This window comes from Aotus nancymaae, unplaced genomic scaffold, assembly GCF_030222135.1.
Source record: "Aotus nancymaae isolate 86718 unplaced genomic scaffold, 86718_ANA_hifiasm-v0.15.2.pri h1tg000019l, whole genome shotgun sequence".
Taxonomy (NCBI): Eukaryota; Metazoa; Chordata; class Mammalia; order Primates; family Aotidae; genus Aotus; species Aotus nancymaae.
This window is the reverse complement of record NW_026988431.1, coordinates 26,060,751-26,083,853: the sequence shown is the minus strand read 5'-3', so window position 1 is coordinate 26,083,853 and position 23,103 is coordinate 26,060,751. Positions and strand designations below refer to the sequence as shown.

At 36.3% G+C, this 23,103-nt stretch overlaps 1 protein-coding gene across 2 annotated transcripts in view; it reads left to right on the top strand.

The window, feature by feature from the left end:
- The window catches only part of PIK3R4 (phosphoinositide-3-kinase regulatory subunit 4), a 74,868-nt gene that overhangs the window by 48,600 nt on the left and 3,165 nt on the right, over positions 1 to 23,103 (top strand). For both annotated transcript variants that reach the window (XM_021674344.2, XM_064378682.1), the window contains exons 15-20: positions 12,172 to 12,336; positions 16,437 to 16,648; positions 18,461 to 18,592; positions 21,498 to 21,598; positions 21,996 to 22,084; positions 22,337 to 22,445. In XM_021674344.2, coding sequence (XP_021530019.2) covers positions 12,172 to 12,336; positions 16,437 to 16,648; positions 18,461 to 18,592; positions 21,498 to 21,598; positions 21,996 to 22,084; positions 22,337 to 22,445 — 808 coding nt within the window. The remainder of the gene's footprint in view (positions 1 to 12,171; positions 12,337 to 16,436; positions 16,649 to 18,460; positions 18,593 to 21,497; positions 21,599 to 21,995; positions 22,085 to 22,336; positions 22,446 to 23,103) is intronic.

The following is a 23,103-nucleotide window of genomic DNA, read 5'->3' as shown; positions in this document are numbered from 1 at the left end:
TTATGTTGAGAATAGACTGAAAAGGAGCAGGGAAGATGCAGTTAGGAGACTGTTACATAATCAGGCAAGAGGTGGTGGCTTGGTAGTGGGAAAAAAGTACTTTTCTCATGAGAAAAGTAAAAAAATGATGGAATGGCTAACTGTATAAGGAAAACAAATAGCATCCCATTGCCCCACTGCTGTGGACAAAGAGATAATTTATGATATCAAATCCCTAAGACTTTAAATATGCATGATGTGATTTTGATAACTGTGATTATGAGAAGTATTTTAGACTTCTACAACTTTTTAAGTATGTCCCTATCTGATTTGCAGTTTGTCCTCCTTACTATTTCTCTCTTTCTCTCTCTATTGGTTCTACCATATTCTTGTTGTTGGCCTAGTTTGGTCTGGAAAGAAAGCTACTAGAAATCAGACTTGAATCTCACCTGTGTAAAAAGATGTGCGGAATCACTGGTTCTTTTCTTGTTATAAGTTCATTGACCACAAAATCATAAAACAGCAAAATATCTTCTTTAACTAAAATAATTTAAAAGTTTGTTTTTTACTTATCAGCCTGATAAGATTTTGTGCTGATTGGCTCTGTATTTTTACACTATGCTTAATTATTGTGTTTTTCCTCATTCTCTCATGGTGTTGTATTTGGTCAGAACATAATTTTAAAAGAAGTAAAAGAATCCTAGGTCCATGTAGCAATTTTTTTGGTCAACATTTTACTGTAAAATTTTCAAAATTATGAGCAAAGTTGAAAGTGTTTCACAGTGAACATCCATGCACTTGCCACCTAGATTCTCTACTTAATTATTTTACTATATTTACTATGTTTTACAACTATTTATCTACCTCCTATTAATCTATTCTTTAAAATTTTTATTTTTGTTTTATTTTTTAGAGACAGGGTCTCACTCTTGCCCAGGCTAGAATGCAGTGGCCTGATCATAGCTCACTGTAACCTTGAACTCCTGGGCTTCAAGCCGTCCTCTCGCCTCAGCCTCCCAGGTAACTAGGACCACAGGTACATGCCACTACACCTACCTAATTTAAAAAAATTGTTTTTATTTGAGTAATGGCTTCTCACCACATTGGCCAGGCTGATCTTGAACTCCTGACTTAAAGAGATCCTCCCCTCTCAAGTCTCTCAAAGTGTTGAGATACAAGTGTGAGCTACTGCCTGGCCCCATTTTTTAATGATTTCAAAATAAGATGCAGACATTAGTATGTGCCCTCTAAAAACTTCAGTGTGCACATCATTAACAGGATTTTAATATTTATAGCTCTTTTTTCTTCTTGATATAAAATTTGAATGCTATAAAGTACACAGATCTTAAGTGAACTGTTCCATGAGTTCTGACAAAAAATACCTCTGCATCCTGAATCCCTCCCAAGATATGGAATTTGACCATCATACCAGGATGTTCCTTCTATCCCTTTCTTTTAAATCTCTGCTCCCTTCTTCCCTGCTACTGCCATTCTGTTGATTTTTTCCTCATCATTCTTAGCTTTTTTCTTCTTCTTCTTTTTTTTTTTTTCAGAAACAGTCTCCCTCTGTCACCTAGGCTGGAGTACAGTGGTGCAGTCCTGACTCACTGCAACCTCCGCCTCCTGGGTTCAAATGATTCTTCTGTCTCAGCCTCTGGAGTAGCTGGGACTATAGGCGCATGTCACCACGCCTGGCTACTTTTTGTATTTTTAGCAGAGAGTGGTCATTATTGGCCAGGTTGGTCTTGAACTCCTGACCTTAAGTGATCCACCCACCTCAGCCTCCCAAAGTGCTGGGATTATGGGTTTGAGCCACCAAATGGGGCTCATTCTTAGCATTTTAAGTATCTCTTCTGGTAATTGTTTTCCGAATAGTTCCTTGTTATCATTATCAGTTGGATTCATTGTCCCCTTTATTAGGATGATAAATTGCAAAAATCCTGCTTGTTAGTTCTCAAGTGATTTTTATTAAGGTCAAACCTTCTGCATCCCAGTGTCATGCTTCAGACAGTGGTATTTCGGTATCACATTTCAGATAATAGCCCCCAAATTTTGGTAATTTAGCTGACTTTGTAGAATTTGGGAAGTCTGTATGATTAGGAGATTGGATCGATCTCTGAACGCAGCTACTCTTTTGCTTTGCTTTAACACCTGCTCTCTTGTTTGTGGGCTGACATGGGCCTTGGCTTGGGAAAGAGGGTAAGAGAATGCAATGTGTTGCCCTTATCACATGCCTTTATTGACTAGTGAGTGGAGAAGGAAGCAATTCTTACTGCTAGAGCCAAGTGGGGAACAGCTGGTGGCAGGGAAAGAAGAGCAAAACAAATGTGTTTTCTTAGGAAATGTTACTAGTACATTCTGACTAAGAGGAGTTTCCGCCATGCATGATGTTGGTCGACCATTCAGTTCCCAGTCCTGATTTTCTTACTGAATTATGATTGGTGATTTACACTACCTAGATCTCGGCCTGCCATTTTCTTTTTCCTTGAGTTAAATTTTCAGTTTGTCCTTTTGGGACTAGTTCTTGAAAAATTGCTGTTTTTCTAAACTTTTACACAGATTTTTCAACATCTTCCTTTATAGTATTCTAAATTATATTTTCTGTGTTTCCTTCTTGTACCACCTTATTTCTGGCTCATTCAGCTTCTCAGTTTTAGGGGAGATGGATGCATTTGGTTATTTGTTGAAATTGGGGTGATAGTAAAATAAGTGAAGTTCTGTCTCAGTGAAAACTTAATATGAACGGTACAAAAGAAAACTGTCAGTGTTAGGGTTACACATTTTAGAGTCCCTGGGAGTATTGAAAGTCTCAGTTTTGGGGCCGGGCACGGTGGCTCATGCCTGTAATCCCAGCACTTTGGGAGGCCGAGGTGGGCGGTTCACGAGGTCAAGATATCGAGACCATCCTTGCCAACATTTTGAAACCACATCTCTACTAAAAATACAAAAAAAAAAAAAAAAAAAATCAGCTGGGCATGGTGGCACATGCCTGTAGTCCCAGCTACTCGGGAGGCTAAGGCAGGATAATTGCTGGAACTCAGGAGGCGGAAGTTGCAGTGAGCCGAGATCATGCCACTGCTCTCCAACCTGGCAGCAGAGTGAAACTCTGTCTCAAAAAAATAAAATTTTAAAAAAAGAAAGTCAAAGTTTTTGAGTGACTGTGAAGTAAAGAGAATATGAAGGGCAACAAAGGCCTGATGTCTGAATCTTAAGAAATTGAATTTTTGGAACAGGAAGAGAGGGACAAGAAAAGGAAAGAAGAAACCATTTAAGTTAATATTACAAACTACAATGAAGGGGAAAACTTAGAAAGGAATGTCTAGGCCTCTCTCAAATGAGACAAAAACCCTACTAGCATGAAAACCTCATAATGCCACTGGTGCACTTTCATACAGTGCCCTCTGGTGGAATGCAATTGATAACCTCTTCCTTGGAGGTTTTTTGGCAATGTATGTATCACAAGCCTTTATGATGTACATATCCTAAGGAAGTAACTAAGAATAAACTCAGAGATTTAAAGACTGTTCAGATTGTCTTATAATAAAAAACTAGGAGCAAACTAAAAGTTCAGCAGCAGTTATCAGTGAAAGTTATTGATAATTGTGTTTTTGAAAATTAGGTTTAAGAAGAGCGTATGGGGTTTCTATTTTGGAATGGCAGAGTAAGGGCCTCCAAAAATCTGTTCCTCCATAAAGCAATGAGAATAGTGGCAAAGACTGTCAAAGTCAATTTTCTGAGAACTTTGGAAATCATCTGAAGCCTTGCAACAATCCAAAGTGGATTCAGGAAAATCACCTGACTCTCAATAAGAACAGTGAGCCATGTGGTCTTTAACTTACCGTAATCTCATCCCCCTTTACCAGCTCCATGGTAGTCTGGAAAACAAACAGCCTCACAACTATGATAGCCATGAAAACTAGCCCCTTAGTAGCCAGTGGAGAGGTCATAATGGCATTGGAACTCCCCAAAAGCCCCATATCCAGAGAATTGTCACTATTTGACCTCTGTGCCAGATGACTGAGAAGTTCCAAATTTTCAGGGCCCATCTTTGAAAAGTTTTGATATATTCATGGGTTCTTATAAGACCACATGTATGTGTAGAGTTGTGCACATACCCAGGAAGGAACAAATGCTCATGTCTGGCTGGCTTTGAGACTCTGTACAAGCAAGAACTGAAGAAAAGTAGAGTTGTAAAATGCTTGATGGAGTGTTGAAGGTATGCCACAACATAAACAAAACCCTCAGTAAGAGGCTAGAACACTTAATTGTCAAGGCATTGAAGGAAATATGTGCCAAGTTATTAGGTGACCAGTTACCTAACTGAACAGAGACTTCAGTGGCCACATATGACAAAGAATACAGACTCTATAGAATTAGTCTATGAAAGTCATTAAACAAACAAATAGCAACAGCTTTGGAATCTTATTCCCAAAATTGACACATTATATTAATTTTGAATGCACAGTTTTGAACAAAAGATTACAAGTTAGGCAAAGAAACAGGTAAGGATAGCTTCTACACAGGAAAATAACTTACTAGACATAGACTTTAAATCAGCTCTTAGAAATATATGCAAAGAATTAAAAGAAACCATGTCTAAATAACTAAAGGAAAGTATGAGAACAGTGTCTAACCAAATAGACAATATCAATAAAGAAGTAGAAATTATAAAATAGAAATTCTGGAACTGAGAAATATAATAACTGAAAAAATTACTGGAGAGCCTCGGTAGCAGATTTCCACTGATAAGAGCAAAAAGTAGAGAATTTGAAGATAGTTGATATTTTCCAGTCAGAGGCACAAAGAGAAAAGAATAAAGAAAAATGAACAGAGCCTCAGAGACCTGTGGTGTACTATGGAATATTCTCACACATGCATAATAAAAGTTTCAGAAGGAGAGGAGAGAGAAAAGGGGACAGAAAGAATATTTGAAGAAATAACAACTGAGAACTTTTTATGTTTGTTGGAAAACATTAATCTGCATACCCAAGAATTCAATGAACTCTAAATAGGATAAAATTAAGAGAGCCATACTTGGACACATCATAAACAAACTGTTGGAAGATAAACACAGAATATTGAAAGCAGAGAGAGAAAAGTAGCTCATCACATACAAGGGATCTTCCATAAAATTAACAGTTGATTTTTAAGTCGGAAATGATAGAGGCCAGAAGTCAGTGTGTTGAAAGGAAAAGACTGTCAACCAATAATTCTGTGGCAGTAAAATTGTCCTTCAGAAACAACGGAGAAATTAAGTCATTTGAAGATAAATAAAAATAGGGAATTTACTGCCAGCAGATTTGCCCTAAAAGAAGTACTAAAGGGAATCCTTTATGCTGAAATGAAAGAATGTGATACAGTAACTTCAATCCATAAAAAGAAATTAAGAGCACCAGTAAAGATAAGTATAAAAATAACAAATTATTTTTGTTTGTAACTCCTTTTACCTGCTATCTGATTTTCAAAGATGACTACATAAAGAGATAATTATAGGATTGTGTCAATGGGCTTATAACATGTAGATATGTAATTTATATGACAATAGTTATACAGAGGAGGGAGGAGGGAACAAAGATATTAGAGCAAAGTTTTTGTGTATTGAAGTTAAGTTGATATTAATTTGATTAGTTTAAGATGTTAATTGTATTCTCAGAGCAACTACAACTTCTAAATGGCAGAGTTGGTAGAAAGGGTAAAAAAACACAATACAACTATGTGCTATTATGTGTGAGAGTACGAGAGACACACTTTAGATTTAAAGACATAAATAGGCTGAAAGTAAAAGAATTGAAAAGATAAACCATGCAAATAGTATTTAGGAAAGCTAGGCCGGGCATGGCGGGTCACACTTGTAATCCCAGCACTTTGGGAGGCCAAGGCGGGTGGATCACCTGAGGTCAAGAGTTCGAGACCAGCCTGGCCAGCATGGTGAAACCCTGTCTCTACTAAAAATACAAAAAAATTTAGCCAGGCCTATGATGGCACGAGCCTGTAGTCCCAGCTACTCGGGAGGCTGAGGCAGGAGAATCGCTTGAACCTGGGAGGTGGAGGTTGCAGTGAGCCAAGATCGCGCCATTGCACTCCAGCCTGGGTTACAGAGCAAGACTCTGTCTCAAAAAAACAAAGAAAAAAGAGGTAGAATGGCTAATGTCAGATAAAAAACACTTTAAGACAAAAATTGCTCCTAGAGACAACCAAGGACATTTTGTAATGATAAAAGTATCAGTTCAGGAAGACATAACAATTACAAACATACTTAACAGAGCCCCAAAAACATACTAAGAAAAACTGACAGAATTGAAGGGAAAAATAGATAATTCAGTTATAATAGTGGGAGCCTTTAATAGCTTATTTTCAAGATGGATAGAAAAACAAAGCATAATATCAGCAAAGAAATAGAAAATGTGAGCAACACTACAAAGCAACCAGATTGAACTGATATCAGTAGAATACTCCACTCAGGAACAGCAGAATTTGAATTTTCCTTAAGTGTACATGGAATCTTTTCTATATTTAACCGTATATTAGGTTACAAACCTCAATAAATTTAAAAGGATTGAACGCATATGAAGTATATTTGCTAACCAAAGTGGAATGAAACTAGGTATCAGTAACAGAAAGGAAGTTGGGAAATTCTCAAATACATGGAGATTAAACAACATATGGCTAAATACCCAGTGTTTCAAAAGGAAATTAGAAAATACTTTGAGATGAATGAAAATGGGAACAGCATACTAAAACTTGGGTAATGGATCTAGAGGAGTACTAAAAGGGAAATTTATTACTGTAAATATTTATATTAAAAAAGAAGAAAGATGACCAAATTAGTAATTTAACCTTAAGAAACTAGAAAAGTAGCAAACTTAAACAGAAAGGAATGATTAAGACTAAAGAGGAAATAAATGAAATAGAGAATAGAAAAAAAAATCAGCAAAAGTAGAAATTGGTTGTTTGTAAAGAACAACAAAATTGGCATAATTTTACTATAGTGATCAAGAAAAAGAGAGGACTCAAATTACTAAAAACAGGAATTGAAGAGGGGACATTGCTATTGACTTGATGGAAATAAAAAAAGAATACTGTCAAGGGAATACCATGAACAATCGTATGCCAACAAATTAGATAACCTAGATGAAATGGATGAATTCCTAGAAAGACACAACCTGCTGAAAATGACTTAAGAAGAAATATAAAATCTGAATAGACCTATAACATTAAAGAAATTGGTAATCAAAAAACCTCCCACAAAGCCCAGGCTGAGATAGTGTCATGGTGAATTCTACTAAAGGTTTAAAGCATTACAGTAGTTCTCCCTTGTGTGTGGAAGATACGATCCAAGACCCCTAGTGGATGCCCCAAACCTTGGATAGTACTAAACTTTATATATGCTGTGGTTTTTGCTATATGTATATATCTGTGATAAAGTTTAATTTTTAAATTAGGCACAGTAAGAGATCAACAACACTAACAGAACAGTTAAAACAATATATTTTAATACAAGTTATGTGAATAGAGTCTCTGTTTCTTAAAATGTCTTACTGTTCTGTACTCACCCTCCTTGTGATTATCAGTCTAATAACTGGGACAGCTACTAAGTGACTAACTGACCAATTGGCAGGTAATGTATTCAGCAGGATAAAAGAATGATTCAGGTCCTGGGCAGGAGGGAGCAGGACAGTGTGAGATTTTATCACACTACTTAGAATAGTGTACAATTAAAAACTTATGAATTGTTTATTCTGGAATTTCCATCTAATATTTTCTGAGTGCAGTTGACCACAGGTAACTGAAACCAGGGAAAGTGAAACTGTGGATAAGAGGGGACTAATATAACACCCATCCTTCAAAAAGTCTTCCAAAAAATAAATGAGGGAACACTTCTTAACTCATTCTTTGAGGCAGGTGTCAACCTGATACCACAGTCAGATAAACAGTTCACAAGAAAGCTATCGACCAGTATCCATAATTAATATAGGTATAAAAATATGCAACAAAATAATAGTAAACTGAATCCAACATGTAAAAAATAATATGACCAAGTACAATTTATCTTAGGAATATAAGGTTGGTTCAACATATGAAAATGAATTAATGAATGTTCCATATTAATAGAATAAAGGGTAAAGACCAAATGATCATCTCAACAAACTCAGAAAATATAAAGTCCAGTATCATTTTATGATTAAAACCTACTCAACAAACGAGTTAGTAACAGAAAAGAATAAATAAAGGCCATCTACGACGAAAAACCCTTCAGCTAACATTGTACTTAATGGTAAAAAATTGAAAGCTTTCCCCCTAAGATGAAGAGTTAGACAAGAATTGTCCACTTTTGCCACTTCCAGTTGAGTACTGTACTGGAGGTTCTAGCCAGGACATTTGGGTAAGAAAAAGAAATTAAAGGCATATACATTGGAAAGGAAAAAGTAAAACTATTTCTGTTAGCCAGCATGATCATGTATATAGAGAATTAGCAATAATTAATAAATATTTTTAAAACTTACTAGAACTAATAAGTTCAACAGTTGCAGAATTCAAGACGATTATATAAAAATCACTTGCATTTCTAAATGCTAGCAATGAATAGTCTAGACATGAATTTAAGAAACCATCCATTTACCGTAGCATCAAAATGAACAAAATACTTGGGAATAAATTTTACACAAGAAAATATAAGATTTGTATACTGAAAAATACAAAAGATCATTGAAAGAAATTAAAGAAGACTCAAACGAGTGGAAAGAAACCCCATGTTCATGGAATGGAATACTTAATATCATTAAGATGGCAGTCCTTCCAATTGATGTACAGATTGAATGTCATCTCTATGGAATTTCTAGCTGCCCCCCCCTTTTTTCTTTTTTGCTGAAATTGATTATCTAATCCTAAATCCATAAAGAAATAAAAGAGATTCAGAATAGCCAAAACAATCTTGAAAGGAAAGAACCAAATTGAAGGACCCACACTTCTGTATTTCAAAACTTACTACAAAGCTACAGTAAATCAAGACTGTAGTACTGGCCTAATGGTAGATATACAGATCAGTGGAGTAGAACTGATATGTAGAAGTACATTTATGGTCATTGTTTTTTGGCAGAGGTATAAGGATAATTCAGTGGGGGAAAGAATGACCTTTTGAACAAATAGTGCTGGGAATACAGGATTTCCACATGGAAAAAGATGAATGTCAATAGACTTACTCAAAATGGATCGTAGACTAAATGTAAGAACTAAAACCATAAAACTTTTGGAAGAAAACATAGTCATGTAAATCTTCATGACCATGGTTTAGGTAAGGATTTCTGAGAAATGAAAAGCACAAGTGACAAAGGTAAAAACAGACAAATGGGGCTTCATCAGTGTTACCTTTGTGCCTCAAAGGACTCTTATCAAGAAACTGAAAAGACAACCCATAGAATGGGAGAAATAACTTAGAAATCATATGTTTGAGAAGGATCTATTACTCAGAATGTATAAAGAACACGTACAACTCAACAATAAAAAGACAAATGACCCAATTTAAAAACAAAGGATGTAAATATATATGTTTCTCCAAATAGGACCAATAAGCACGTGAAAAGATGCTCCTTAACTCACTAGAGAAATGTAAATCAAAACCACAGTGAGATACTATTTCACACCATTACAATGGCTGTAGTAAAAAAGGCAGTAAGAAGTGTTAGGATGTGGAGAAGTTGAAAGCTTTATACATTGCTGGTGAGAATGTAAAAATAGTGCAGTAACTTTGGAAAACACTTTGGTAGCCTTTAAAAATGGTAGACATACAGTTACCATATGACCCCATGATTTCATTCCAAGTATATACCTAAGACAGTTGAAAACATATGTTCACACAAAAATTTGTACACAAATGTTCATAACAGAATTATTCATAATAGCCATAAAATAGAAACCAAACATTCTGTCATGTGTTTAATAGATAAATAAAATGTGGCATATCTATACAATTGAAAACTATTTACCCATAAAAAGGAATGAAGTACTGCTGTATGCTATAATATGAGTAAACCTTGAAAACAGTATGTTAAGTGAAAGTAGCCAGATCCAAAGGCCACATATTGTATGATTTCATTTATATTAAATATTCAGATAGGTATATCCATAGAGACAGAAAGTAGATTAGTAATTGCCAGGTGCTGGGGGAAGGGAGCGTTGGGAAGAGACACCTAATGGGTACAGGGTTTCTTTTGGGTATGCTGAAAATGTTCTGGAATTAGATAATGATGATAGTTGTAAAATGTGGTGACTTTATTTATAAACCCCTTTAAAAGGGTAAATTTGATGATATGTGAATTATATGTCAATATTAAAAGAGATGAGGGGAGAAAGCCTAAGTATTTGTGAGAGACCAAGCATACTGGCGCTCCCATCTCTGCCATTTCTTGACTCTGGCTGTCTTTACTCATCTACAGTACTGATTGGGCCCCTGTGGGGCGCCTGTGGGCATTGTGTTTGAGACATTTGTCCATACAAAGACTTATACACAATGTTTATAGCAGCGTTATTCATAATAGTCAAAAAGTGGAAATAACCCATATGTTTATCAGCAGATGAATGGATAAGCAAAATGTGATGTATCCATACAATGGAATAATTTTCAGCTTAAAAAGGAATGAAATATTACATACCACAGCATAAATTTTGACATGATGTTCTGTGAAAGAAGCCTGATATAAAAAATCACACAACGTATGACTGTATTTATATGAAATGTCCAGAATAGGGAAATTCATAGAAAATAAAGTTGATTCTTTATTGCCAGAGGCTAGGGACAGTGGGTAATGGGGAATGAATGCTAATGGGTATAAGGACAGTTTATTTTTTGATTTCTTTTAATTAATGGAAATGGTCTGCAATTAGTGGTGATCTGTGCAGAATTCCGTTAATATACTAAAAATCATTAAATTGTGCACTTTAAAATATACTTTATGGTATTTTAGTAAAGTTGTTATTAAGAAAAACAACTAGAGAGAGTTGATGGATAAAATACATGAAATATTACAGTTTTTTTTTTAAAACAAATGTAAATATAATATGTATAAAAAACCTTTTGAAGGATATGTAACAAAATGTTAATAGTGTTTCTCTCTAGGTGGTACTATTACAAATGTTTTATATTTTTGTATTTTCTATATTTTAGTACATAGAGTATGCATTAACTTTCATAATAAGGTGAAATAAATTACACAAGGTAGATGAATGTGTTTGGTGATTAGAGGCTTTTGACCTTTTAGAGGTATGGCCCTTTAGAAGCGTAAAGTTGTAGTCTGTGTGGAGGGTAATGGAGGAGGGGTCCCCTGTGTAGATCATATATTCAAGAAGTTTGGCAGTGAATTTAAAGAAAGAGGGTAGAAAACACAGCTTAAGAAGTCAGCATTTGTGTGAGAGAGACTGAATATTATAATTTTGTATTTATGAATGTTTTATGGTTTACATATTATCTGATTTTTCCCTATAGTCCAGTTAGGGAAGTAGGGCAGCCCTTGTTTTGTAGATGTGTAAACTGAGGCATACAACTGATTAAGTAGCTTGACCAACATCATATAAGTAGTTGGTAGTGGACGTCCTTGATTCCAAAGCTAATGCTTTTCCTTCTGTGCCAAGCTGTGTGACAGAATAACTGAAGGGTATAAGAGTGAGGGTTTAAGGTATTCCAAGAGTTAAAGGGGAGTTGGATCAGTACCACAAGTATGGGAGTTCTCATTAGAAAAGAGTTCAAGACCAGCCTGGGCAACATGGTGAGACCCTCATCTCTACAAAAAAATTAGCCAGGCGTGGTGGTGCATGCCTGTAGTCCCAGCTGCCAGGGTAGCTGAGTTGGGAGGATCACTTGAACCCAGGAGGTCAAGCTGCAGTAAGCTGTGATTGCTCCACTGGCCACTATACTCTAGCCTGGGCAACAAAGTGAGACCCTGTCTCAAAAAAAAAAGAAAAGGAGGGATAGTCTGTGATAAGAGAGAGAAGTGTGTGCAGATGGCCATTTGAAAATATTAGAAGAAAAGGTGATTTTTGTACCAGTTTTTTTTGTGAGGAAATTCTTGTTTTTGTCATGAGATCAGGGAGATTAAATGGACCTCAAAGTAATAATTTTGCTTGTTAACAGTCATGTGGATAGTTAACATAAGCAGTGACGTTGTTTCATAAATAAAATTTTATTTTTCTTTCATTCAGATCTATTCTTACATATAGCCGAATTGGAGGACGAGTCAAGACGCTCACATTCTGCCAAGGCTCCCACTATTTAGCCATAGCATCTGATAATGGTGCTGTCCAGCTTCTTGGAATTGAGGCTTCTAAGCTACCCAAGTCTCCTAAAATCCATCCTCTACAAAGCAGGTATCTATCTGTTGTCTTTTTTAAACATTGCGTTTAGTGCACTACGGTACCTTAACTCTCCTTCCTACCCTGCAGTGTACTTGGGATCAGCTGATGGCCTCTTACATTACACTTCTTTTTTTAAGCCCATAAAACAAGTAAACAAACAATGCTTCCAGCTCAAAACTGTCACATGTGGTTAGTCTCAGAAGATGATGTCTGTATATCTTATCTTCTACAAACTTGTCAAGAGGTCAAAAGGGCAGCTTTGAACTTGCAGGTCATCCCAGTGTAGAGTTGATCTGAATAACCTAATTGCCAGTTATATCTTCTGTCTGAGCTACTAAAATCACAACTCTGGCTGATTTTAAGAATGTGAGTGTTCTTCATTAAAGAAAACTCAAATGTCAGCATTCTATTGCTTGTCATTAAAATCTCTGAAGTTGATGGGGACATGGAGAAGAGCATTTACAGATGATTTGCTTATCATTTTAAAACAAAATAGCAGTGGTTTAAGAATTTTCTTCATTTTTTATAAATTGTGGTCGCTTGCAGATTAAATGCATACAAGGTAAGATATTTAAAGACAAAGCAGAACAAATTTTGACCAATACGTGTTACACACTGAAGATTTCAAAGACAAGATATGTTATGCTCTAAGAATATGCAGTCTAGTGGGAGAAATGGACAAATTAACAGACAATTTCTGTTCAGTGTGGTAATTTTTACATGGATAACAGCAGCCAGCTTGAAAGGGATAGGGAAGACAGCAGGTAAGACCAGATGTGAGTTAGCCAGGTGAAACAGGGTGGTTGAAAAGGGCCAGGCGGAGGTGGTGGACCCCACAGAAGAACACAAAATGGGGAGTTGTTTAGTTTAGTGGATGATAAGTCATGGCTATTAGGTAGCTTAAGGCAGAAAGGGTTATTTGTTGGGTCACCTGGGATTTTGTTTTTGTTGTTTTGTTTTACTTTTTAATTTAAAAAGATGTTAATTTTAAAAGATGTAATTTTAAAAGATGTAATAAAAAGATTTAAATCTTTTTAATGAATGTGTGAAAAATAACATCTTTTTAAATTAAAAAGTAAAACAGCAGCTTTTGTTCAGGACATATTCTAAATGGCCTTTAACAACAAATATCTGCCCATTCTGAAGAAAATCTGTTTCAGCAGAGGATGACTGTATAGTAACATATCTATTGAGTTTCATGTAAATTACTTAATAACTTGGCATAGTGCATTGTGTGATGACTGAGCCCACAGTCCACACATGCAGACAGACATGCACATTCAATGCATGGTTATCTGTTAACCAACAGCACTTTTCACTGTAAATGTTATTTTCTTAAAGCAAACATTAACTACCTGGATAAGGTGACTGGCAGGATGTTTAGCTTTTACTCTTTCTCACAGTGTGTGTTTCAAAGAAACCTTGCCATAAGTCTTTGATTGTTTTGGTTATATCAATTGTTGTCATAGATAGCTCTTACCAGTTAAAATTTGTGGAAGGAACCATTCCACATTTTACTTGGCAGTTGGATTTTTCATCACTCCTCAATGGGAAAATATGGTCAAAATTAGAATATTTATAAGTACAGTTGTTTAAGGGTCAGCAGACTACAGCTTGCAGTATGGTCCATAAAATAAGAATGATGTTTGCATTTTTATGCAAAAATAAAAATTATATCCAACAGGAATGCATGTGATTCACAAAGCCTAAAATATTTACAGTCTGACCCCATATAGATGATATTTGCTGATCTCTGATCCAAAAGATAAAATAAAACTGGCTGTGTGAATGCATGCTATGTATGAATCAGAGAGGCTGGCCAATATGTTTTGTGATGGTCTTTTTAAATGCCTCAGCTTGAAAAAAACTACTACACTTATATAGCGGAATAGTGCTCTGCGTTATAAAGGAGTGAATGATTGACTCATGCAACAACATTGATGAATCTTGAATGCATTTTGCTAATTAACCCACTTAACTGTATACCACAAGAAGTGAATTTTAGTGTATATAAATTTAAAAAAATTAACCCAGGATATAAGGGAAAAGATGGAATGCAGTCTGTGACAAATTAATGTATTTTACAAATGAATCACATGATCACATTGAAGGGCATGGTGAATAAAGGAGTAACTTTGGAGAACAGTTTTTTAATTTGATACTGGGAGGCTAATGACAAAAGGAACTGAACTCAAACATTGTATTCTAGTTGTTTTTCACAGGGTTAACAATTTCATTTTAACAATTTCAAGTTTAACAATTCTGAAACTTTACCCTTTATTTGTATACTCAGGTTGAATAAATAAGTAAATACATTATAGTTATGAGAGCCAGGTTTCTCACTGTTGGCAAAAGACATTACAAATAGTGAAAGGGGCAAAAGATGAATGGACTCTGGGGCTGGATAGGAGTTGGAGATTATCATTGTGGACTCATGATATTTGTATATGCATAGTCATAAATATGTACATGTATACATACACAGGAACAGTTAGAGAAATACAGATGTGTCCACATGCATGAAGTAGTATACATAATACATCTTTTAGCTATGATCATTGAGAAAAACTAGAAGCAGGCACAATGCCATAGCAATAAGCACATAGGGCCTAGACTTTTGTTTCTAAATACCATTCTTCAGTAAAAGGAACCAGTACTTCTACAACTGGTTGATTCCAAGTGTGCAGTAGGGAAAATAAAACATAAGCCCGGAGCATCTTGTGGTGCAAAAAAATTAGGAAGTATTCAAAAACATTGAAAGGGTACAAGAGCTTCCAGTGGGCAAAGATGGAACAACTTGAGCAACAAAATAAATAATTGTAGTATTGGATTGTAACTCAAAGAATAAAATAAATATCTATGGATCCATACTGATTTAAATAAGTGAATAAATAAGTTTATGGGGGAAGAAGTGACAACTTACAGAAGAATCCCAATCAATTAATATAGAAGGACTGAGGGAAACTAAAAGTCACCATTAGCTCACCGTAGGCATGTTCCCTCAAATGGATGCTAAAATTAGTGGGCCAAAGTTAAAGCAGAAACAGAATTTTTGCATTGTCTCAAAAAGTATTTTCACCAAATAGCGAGTAATTATAAAGGGAAAAAAATGTTTACAGTGGAGAATCTAGCAGACACCACCTTAATTCAGATGATTCAGGTTAACATCATAAGTGATTCAGGTTAAGCATTTCTAATCTGAAAACCCAAATTCTTCCAAAATCCAAAATGCTCCAAAATCTGAAAGGTTTTGAATGCTAATAAGATGTCACAAGTCAAAAATTCCACACCTGACTTTATGTGACAGGTTGCAGTTAAAACTGTTTCATGAATAAAAGTATTTCAAACAAAATTACCTTCAGGCTATATATATAAGGTGTATATGAAACAAATGAATTTCATGTTTAGACTTGGGTCCCATTCCCAAGATACCTCCTTATGTATATGCAAATAATTCATACTAAAAAAAAAATCCAAAATCTGAAACAGTTGTGGTTGTAAGCATTTTGGATATGTGATAATTAACCTGTATGTGCTAACATCAGGTCCTCCCTCAAATGATGCACTGAGAAGGGCACATCACTTCTGTGGTATCTTTCCCAATAAAACATAATTTCAGGATAATAATGAGAAAACATCAGACAAACCCAAATCGAGGAAGATTCTCTAAAATAGTAGTTTTCAAAAATATCAAGGTCATGAAAGATTGAGGAACTGTCACAGATTGGAAGAAATTTAATATTGCCATGTATTTTCTTGGATCGGATCCTGGAATAGTAAAAGGACACTAGTGGGAAAACTAATAAAATCAGAATATGTTCTGTACTCTAGTTACTAGTATTATATCAAGGTTAATTTCTTAATTTTGATAAATGTTCTATGGTTATATAAGTTGTACTTAAGGGGAAGCTTGAGTGAAGGATATATAGGACCCTACTATTTTTGGAATTCTTCTCTAAGTCTGGAATTTTTTTAATGTATCAGCTTTTATTTTCTTGATGGAGTCACATAGTTTTTGTTTGACTATGGACAGGATATAAATTCATTTTAAATGGAAACTAGTGCTATGTTTTCAGTGACTGGAAACGTCTGTGCTTTGTGTATTTCTCTAGAATTCTAGATCAGAAGGAGGATGGTTGTGTTGTGGATATGCATCACTTCAACTCTGGGGCGCAGTCTGTTCTTGCCTATGCCACTGTGAATGGCTCTCTGGTTGGCTGGGATCTTAGGTCTTCAAGCAATGCGTGGACTTTAAAGCATGATTTAAAGTCGGGCCTCATCACTTCCTTTGCTGTGGACATTCACCAATGCTGGCTCTGCATTGGTAAGCTAACTTTCAAGTCATTGACTGGGCTTTGAATGCCACTTATGCCTGTAATTGCTGTCTTGTGAAAGCAGTTTTTTCCTTTTTGTTTATTGGTAATTTTTCCCATCTTCTTTTTTTTCCCATAATCATGTTAAAATAACTTGCAATTTAATTTTTATTCATTAAAAAATAGGTTTGAAAGGATGAAAGTAGTATCCCAAGGCATAAAAGTTTCCACCTTATCCTTGTTCTTAAATGAGGCTCCTTACTTTATAATCATTAAGTGTTCAGATTTGCTGGCATTCTCTTACTCTGCCAATGAAATAGCAGACTTGATTTAAGGAAAATAGCATCTGAGATTGGGCAGACATGGTTTAAATTCCAGTAGCTTTAGGCAAGTTATTTAACTCCTCTGAATTCAGCTATCTTCATCTTCGGATGGGGATGATCCTTTCAAGGGCAGCGCTGAGGATTGAATGAGGTAAAAGGATCTCTCACAGTGCCTGGTGTTGGGAGAAGAGCTAAGCAATGGTTTCTTACTTTATTATTTGCCTTGTCTACAAAGGCTAGAGATGAACCAAGTGATCTAGCTTGCTTAAACAGGATTTTTAAAAAGGTATTGTTGCATGATATTCCATTTTATAGATAACAGTTTGTGTATCCCTCTGTCCCTCAGTTGGTGGATAGCTGAGTTGTTTCTAGTGTTTGGCTTTTCAGAGTCAACCTGCTGTAAATATTTCCAAATAAGTCTTTGTAAGGACATACATATTTCCATTTCAGGCATATTTATACCCAAGAATGGGATTGCTGCTTTTGTAAAACGTATTTTTTAATTGACAATCATATATATTTGTGGGGTACAGTGTGATGTTTTGATATATGTATTAATTGTGGGATGATTAAATCAAACTAACAAACCTGTCACCTTACATACTTGCTGTGAAAACATTAAAATTTATTCTTTTGGCAACTTTGAAATATACTGTATTATAGTCACCATTCTGTGCAGATCACCAAAGCTTATTCCTCCTAACTGAAACTTTGTACTGTTTGATCAACATCTCCCCTTTTCCCATCTGCCCCTTTCTTCAGGTTTCACATTTTTCCCCCATGGTGCTTTGAATCTGCCCCTTGAGAAGCTACCACATCTTACTCTTTTCTAGTTGGCATGCTTATTCAGAGGAATTATCTTCTGTGCTTGAATTTAGGTTTTCTAGATTTCCCTAACTTATATTTGTTACACTGTTAAGTGTGTGCCCTTTGCTTTATTACTTTTTATACAGTTTATATGGAATGCATTTTTTTTGCCTTTTGTGTGAATAAACTGCACAGGTACAGGAAGACGTACCTGTCTATAGAATGTTTAAGAGAGAAGAATAAATGGAAACAACTGAAATCTGATGATAGCTACAAAGCTGCTGCTAAAATGATCATTGAATGCTAGTAAAACATCTTTGGGTATTTAAGGCAATGTGAACATTTTGACTTAACAAATTCATTTTATATCTTCTCAGTAATAGCTTCTGTTTTTGTGGGTACCTTTGGCAGTTAATAACAATATCAGTAACTAATTACTTACTCATTTTCAGTTTACATTCATTAGTACTGTAGCAGCATTTTGATAAGCACTTTATATCTCTGTTATTTAACAACCAAAGGGGTACTGTTTGAAACTGGTGAGACAGCTTCATGAGAACAAACCTTTTTTAAGTAACTAAGGCATTTTTCAAATAAATTCATACAAAGCTAATACTGTTTACCATTTGTATAAATGGAGCTTGATGTGCTTTGATCATTAGATGGTAATTTTTTTGTGCTTTTATCTTTAAGGTACAAGCAGTGGTACCATGGCTTGTTGGGACATGAGGTTCCAGTTGCCAATTTCAAGTCACTGTCATCCTTCCAGGGCTCGAATCAGGCGCCTCTCAATGCACCCTCTCTATCAGTCCTGGGTGATTGCAGGTAAGATGCAGGACTGGCTTTTATGTATTGGGAGATTTTCTTGGAAAGTACATAATAACCTTCTGCCAAAACTCATGTTTTTAGTTTTTACATATGAACTGAATGCTTCTCTTCTGATTGTGGAGGTTCCCCACTACTGATGCCTCACCGTCATCTAATATTATGTTCAGAAATGATCTCATCGGTCACCATCATTACTCTCCATTCTTAACTGTCCACTACCATCTCCTATTCTTTTTTTCTCCTTTGTCTCCTATTTTTGTTAAAGCTGCCACCGTATTCCTAGAGAGCTAAGTTAGAAACCTTGATTCATCCATCTCCGTTGCAATTTCTTGTTGCTGTGTTTCCTTTGTGTTGCTTGAAAGTTTCCCTTCCCTCATTGGGCATTCAAATTTTCTTGTATGGCTCCTGGGTAAGACATTAGACTCTAAGTCTTGAAACTGATTTTCCTCATCTTTAATATGTAGTTAAAAATATACTTACCTTGTAGAGTTACAAGAAATTGAGATAAAACATGCAAAGTATATACTGTAGCACACAATTAATGCTTGATAAATAATAACTCATTATTTTTTGAGATGGAATTTCGCTCTTGTTACCCAGGCTGGAATGCAATGGCACAATCACGGCTCACCGCAACTTCCACCTCCTGGGTTCAAGCAATTCTGCCTCAGCCTCCCGAGTAACTGGGACTACAGGCACGTGCCACCGTGCCCAGCTAACTTTTGTGTTTTTAGTAGAGACGGGGTTTCACCATGTTGACCAGGATGGTCTCCATCTCTTGACCTCGTGATCCACCTGCCTCTGCCTCCCAAAGTGCTGGGATTATAGGCATGAGCCACCGTGCCCGGCCAACTCTTATCATTATTATGTTTTCCCCTCAGCCCTCTTTCCTCTAGCTCTTTGTGATCCCTTCTTGTACACCTAGTCCATCTCATAGACTGCTGCTATAAAAGTCACCATGTCGCCAAGTTCTTTGGCCATTATTGTGAGCCCTTTGCTTACCTACCATTTGATCAGTTGATTTCCATTGTTTTCAGATACTCTCCTTACCTGGGTTCAAGGACATTTCTCTTGTTTCTCCTACTTCTTGATCTGCTGGTTCCTTCTTACCTTCCTGGCTTTAAATTGTGGCCTGCCACAGGACCCAGTCTTTGGTCTCAATCACTTCTACACTGGCTGTGTGTGTGATCTCATGCAATCTCATGCTTTAACTACTACCTTTATTCAGACTCTTATATATCTATTTAAAATCTCCTTTAAGATGTCTAATAGCCATTGAAAACTCAACATCTAACTAAACTGATGCTTGATTTCCTCTCTACTGAGTCTCTCTACCACTGCCTCCTACTGCTCTTCCTGTGGTATTCTCTCAGTAAATGGTAACTAGGTGCTCAGAAGCCTGGAATTGTCCTTGACTGTTCTTTTTGTCATCCCACTTCCAGTCCATTAGCCAGTCCTGTAAGTTCTATTTTAAAGTATATCCAGAATTTGATCACTGTTTACTACCTCCATCACTATCTCCCTAGTCCAAATCACTGTAGTCTCTTTCCCCTATTAATGCAGTATTCTCTTCACAGCCTGCTTCTGTCTGTACCTCTTAAGACCATTTTTTTTTCTTCTGCTTAGTACCTTCTGTTGGTTTCTCGGTCCAAAAGACTTTATGGGACCTGCCTTCTTGCCACCTCTCTGACCTTCTTTATCACTCAGCATTCTAGCAGGAAACAGTACCACAGTCAAGGTAGGATAATTTAAGGAGAATTTATTTTCAAAGACAATTGTTTACAAAGGTTTGGGTGTGAGGGTATCACAAAAGATAGCACAGTAATACAGGTTGATAATAGCAGAGTAGCAGTAGAAGGTGTGAGAGGAGGAGAGTATGGTTACTGAATTTGGAAGGAAGTTGAGTACAGAAGGCCACCTTGAAAGGAGCAGTGACTTTGAGGCGAGGGATAAAACCAGCCTGATGGGAATGACCTTTCTTCCCTCCCTCCCTTTGGTATCCCGCTAGGGTTTCCCATAGGCATGTATTAGTTTCCCATTACACCACAACTTATTTAATAATTCTGGAGGCCAGAAGTCTGAAATGGGTTTTGGGGACCAAAATCAAGGTAGCAACAAAACTGTATTCCCTCTGGAAGTACTAGGGGAACATCTATTTCCCTGCCCTTTCCTGCTTCTAGAACTAAATTCCTTGGCTAATGGCTCCTCTTTTCATCTTTAGAGCCAGCAACATAGCATCTTGTTCTGCTTTCTGTTCTTGCTGCCAAATCTGCCTCCCTCGTCTAAGAAGATTTGTGATTGCATGTGGGGGCTCCCCGAGTAATCCAGAATAATCTGTCTCAAGGTCCTTAACTTAATCACATTGGTAAAGTCACTTAGCTATATAAGGTCCCATTCACAGGTTATAGGACTTGGGTATCTTGGGGCCATTATTTAGCTTACCACAGGCTGGTGAATCCAGCCAGCTTGTTGATATGGTTCATTCAGGTCAGATTTAGAGCAGCAAATGGAAAGTGACCAGCACTACCGCCCTTTCTCCTACTTAGCTCCCATTCTCAGGCTGCTCCTGCCACACTGACTTGTTCTTTGAACTCAGCACACTCCTGCTTTGCATTTTTGTCTGTTGTCTTCGCTAGAATGGAAGTTCCATGAAACTGGGAATTTTTCTGCTTTGTTTGCCATCTTTTCTTCAGTGTCTAGTACAGTGACTAGCCCATAGCAAAAATATTTACTGTATTTACCGACTCAGTAAATAACAATAAGTGAATAAAGCTTGTTATATTGTCTCTCCCCCTGAGAGAAAGAGGTTTATCTTTCTCTCAGGACTGCAGTTTGTTTTGCTGCAATCTTCCCCAGCTCTTCTTTTTGTCTGAGTCATGGTTCTGCCCTTTGTCTCCCTTAGCTGTTCAGGGCAACAATGAAGTGTCCATGTGGGACATGGAGACTGGTGACAGAAGATTTACTCTCTGGGCCAGCAGTGCACCACCACTTTCTGAATTACAGGTTTGACTTCAGTTTTTACTGTAAAGGTTGATATTATTCCCCACATCCTAAGCACTTTCAGGTGTTTAATCAAACCTATTATCTGTTGGGCTTTTGGGTTATATTTAAATTTGGGTATTCAGTAACATCGTTTCATGTGGCCATTGCTACATGAGTGTTTCCTTGCTAGTGGTCTGCATCACTGAGTAAATAAGTTGCTAGCCCCATAAAGCTTGTAATGTTTAGGAAAAGCCCAGATTGAAGTAGATAGGGCATACATAACTGGTCTCTCACTTCTTCAGGTAACCAGGTGCTTATAAAGCTTCTGACAGTTAACTTGCCTGTAGAAATAGCACCATCATTTATGGCATACATACACTGATGTCTTTTATTTGACTCCATATTTATTTCTTTTAAGCCTTCTCCTCATAGTGTTCATGGTATCTACTGTAGTCCTGCAGATGGAAATCCTATCCTGCTAACAGCTGGCTCAGATATGAAAATAAGGTACAATATCTCAACGAATACTTAAAAAGAATAAAATTTAGATGGATACTTTTACAAGGTGTTATTATAGATATTGATGGCACTGTAATGTTTAAAATCATCTTATAAGGACAGCTGTTAATCCTTTCTTTATAACCAATAGTATGCTATTCTACAAAAACCTCTACAATGCATTGATGAAGATAAGCCAATGATTATTAGTTCCTCCCATTGTCCTATAGAGATTGTCATCATTAATTTCCTCTTCCCTAGGTTTTGGGACTTGGCTTACCCAGAAAGGTCCTATGTTGTTGTAGGAAGTACTAGTTCCCCATCTGTGTCCTACTACAGGAAAATAATTGAAGGCACTGAAGTTGTCCAGGTACAGTAATCTTTTCATTTCTTTCAACTTTTGTAAGCATAAACATGGCTTTCATAAACAGAATTAAGATAAATGGCTTGACGCAAGAGAGGAGTACTTTGAATTTATTTTTTCTTGAATTTTCTGTATTTAAAAAAAATTAACTTTTATTAAGGTAAAATGTACTTATTTTACCTTAAGTAATAGCTCAAATGACCAGTAGGTACTTTATAACATCGTAAAGAAGCACTTTTATTATCCTCTTACAAATGAAAAAGGCACAGTGAAGTTAAGTAACTTGTTCAAGATCACACCTGGCTGTGGACTGTAAAGCTTGTATTCTTGACTCAGGCAAAAACTTCAAGTAAGAAAACATACCTACCTTTGGTGCCTGGGCCAGAGTAGGTGCTCCATAAATGAAAGTGTGCTTCCTTCATGACAAATATTAATAAGCTTTAGAAGTACTAGAACATCTGCTAGTATTCTATCCCTTTTTTCTTTTGATGTTGGCAAAAGTTAATATGCACACAATATTGGCCTGAACTAAGTTTTCTATATTTATAAGTGGCTGCTCATGAAATACGACTGGGACCCTAGAATGTCATTTTGGCTCCTTGTTTTGCTCAGTGTATTTGTGAAAGCATGACTACTTTACAAAAGGTGTTAACTTAAATCCAAC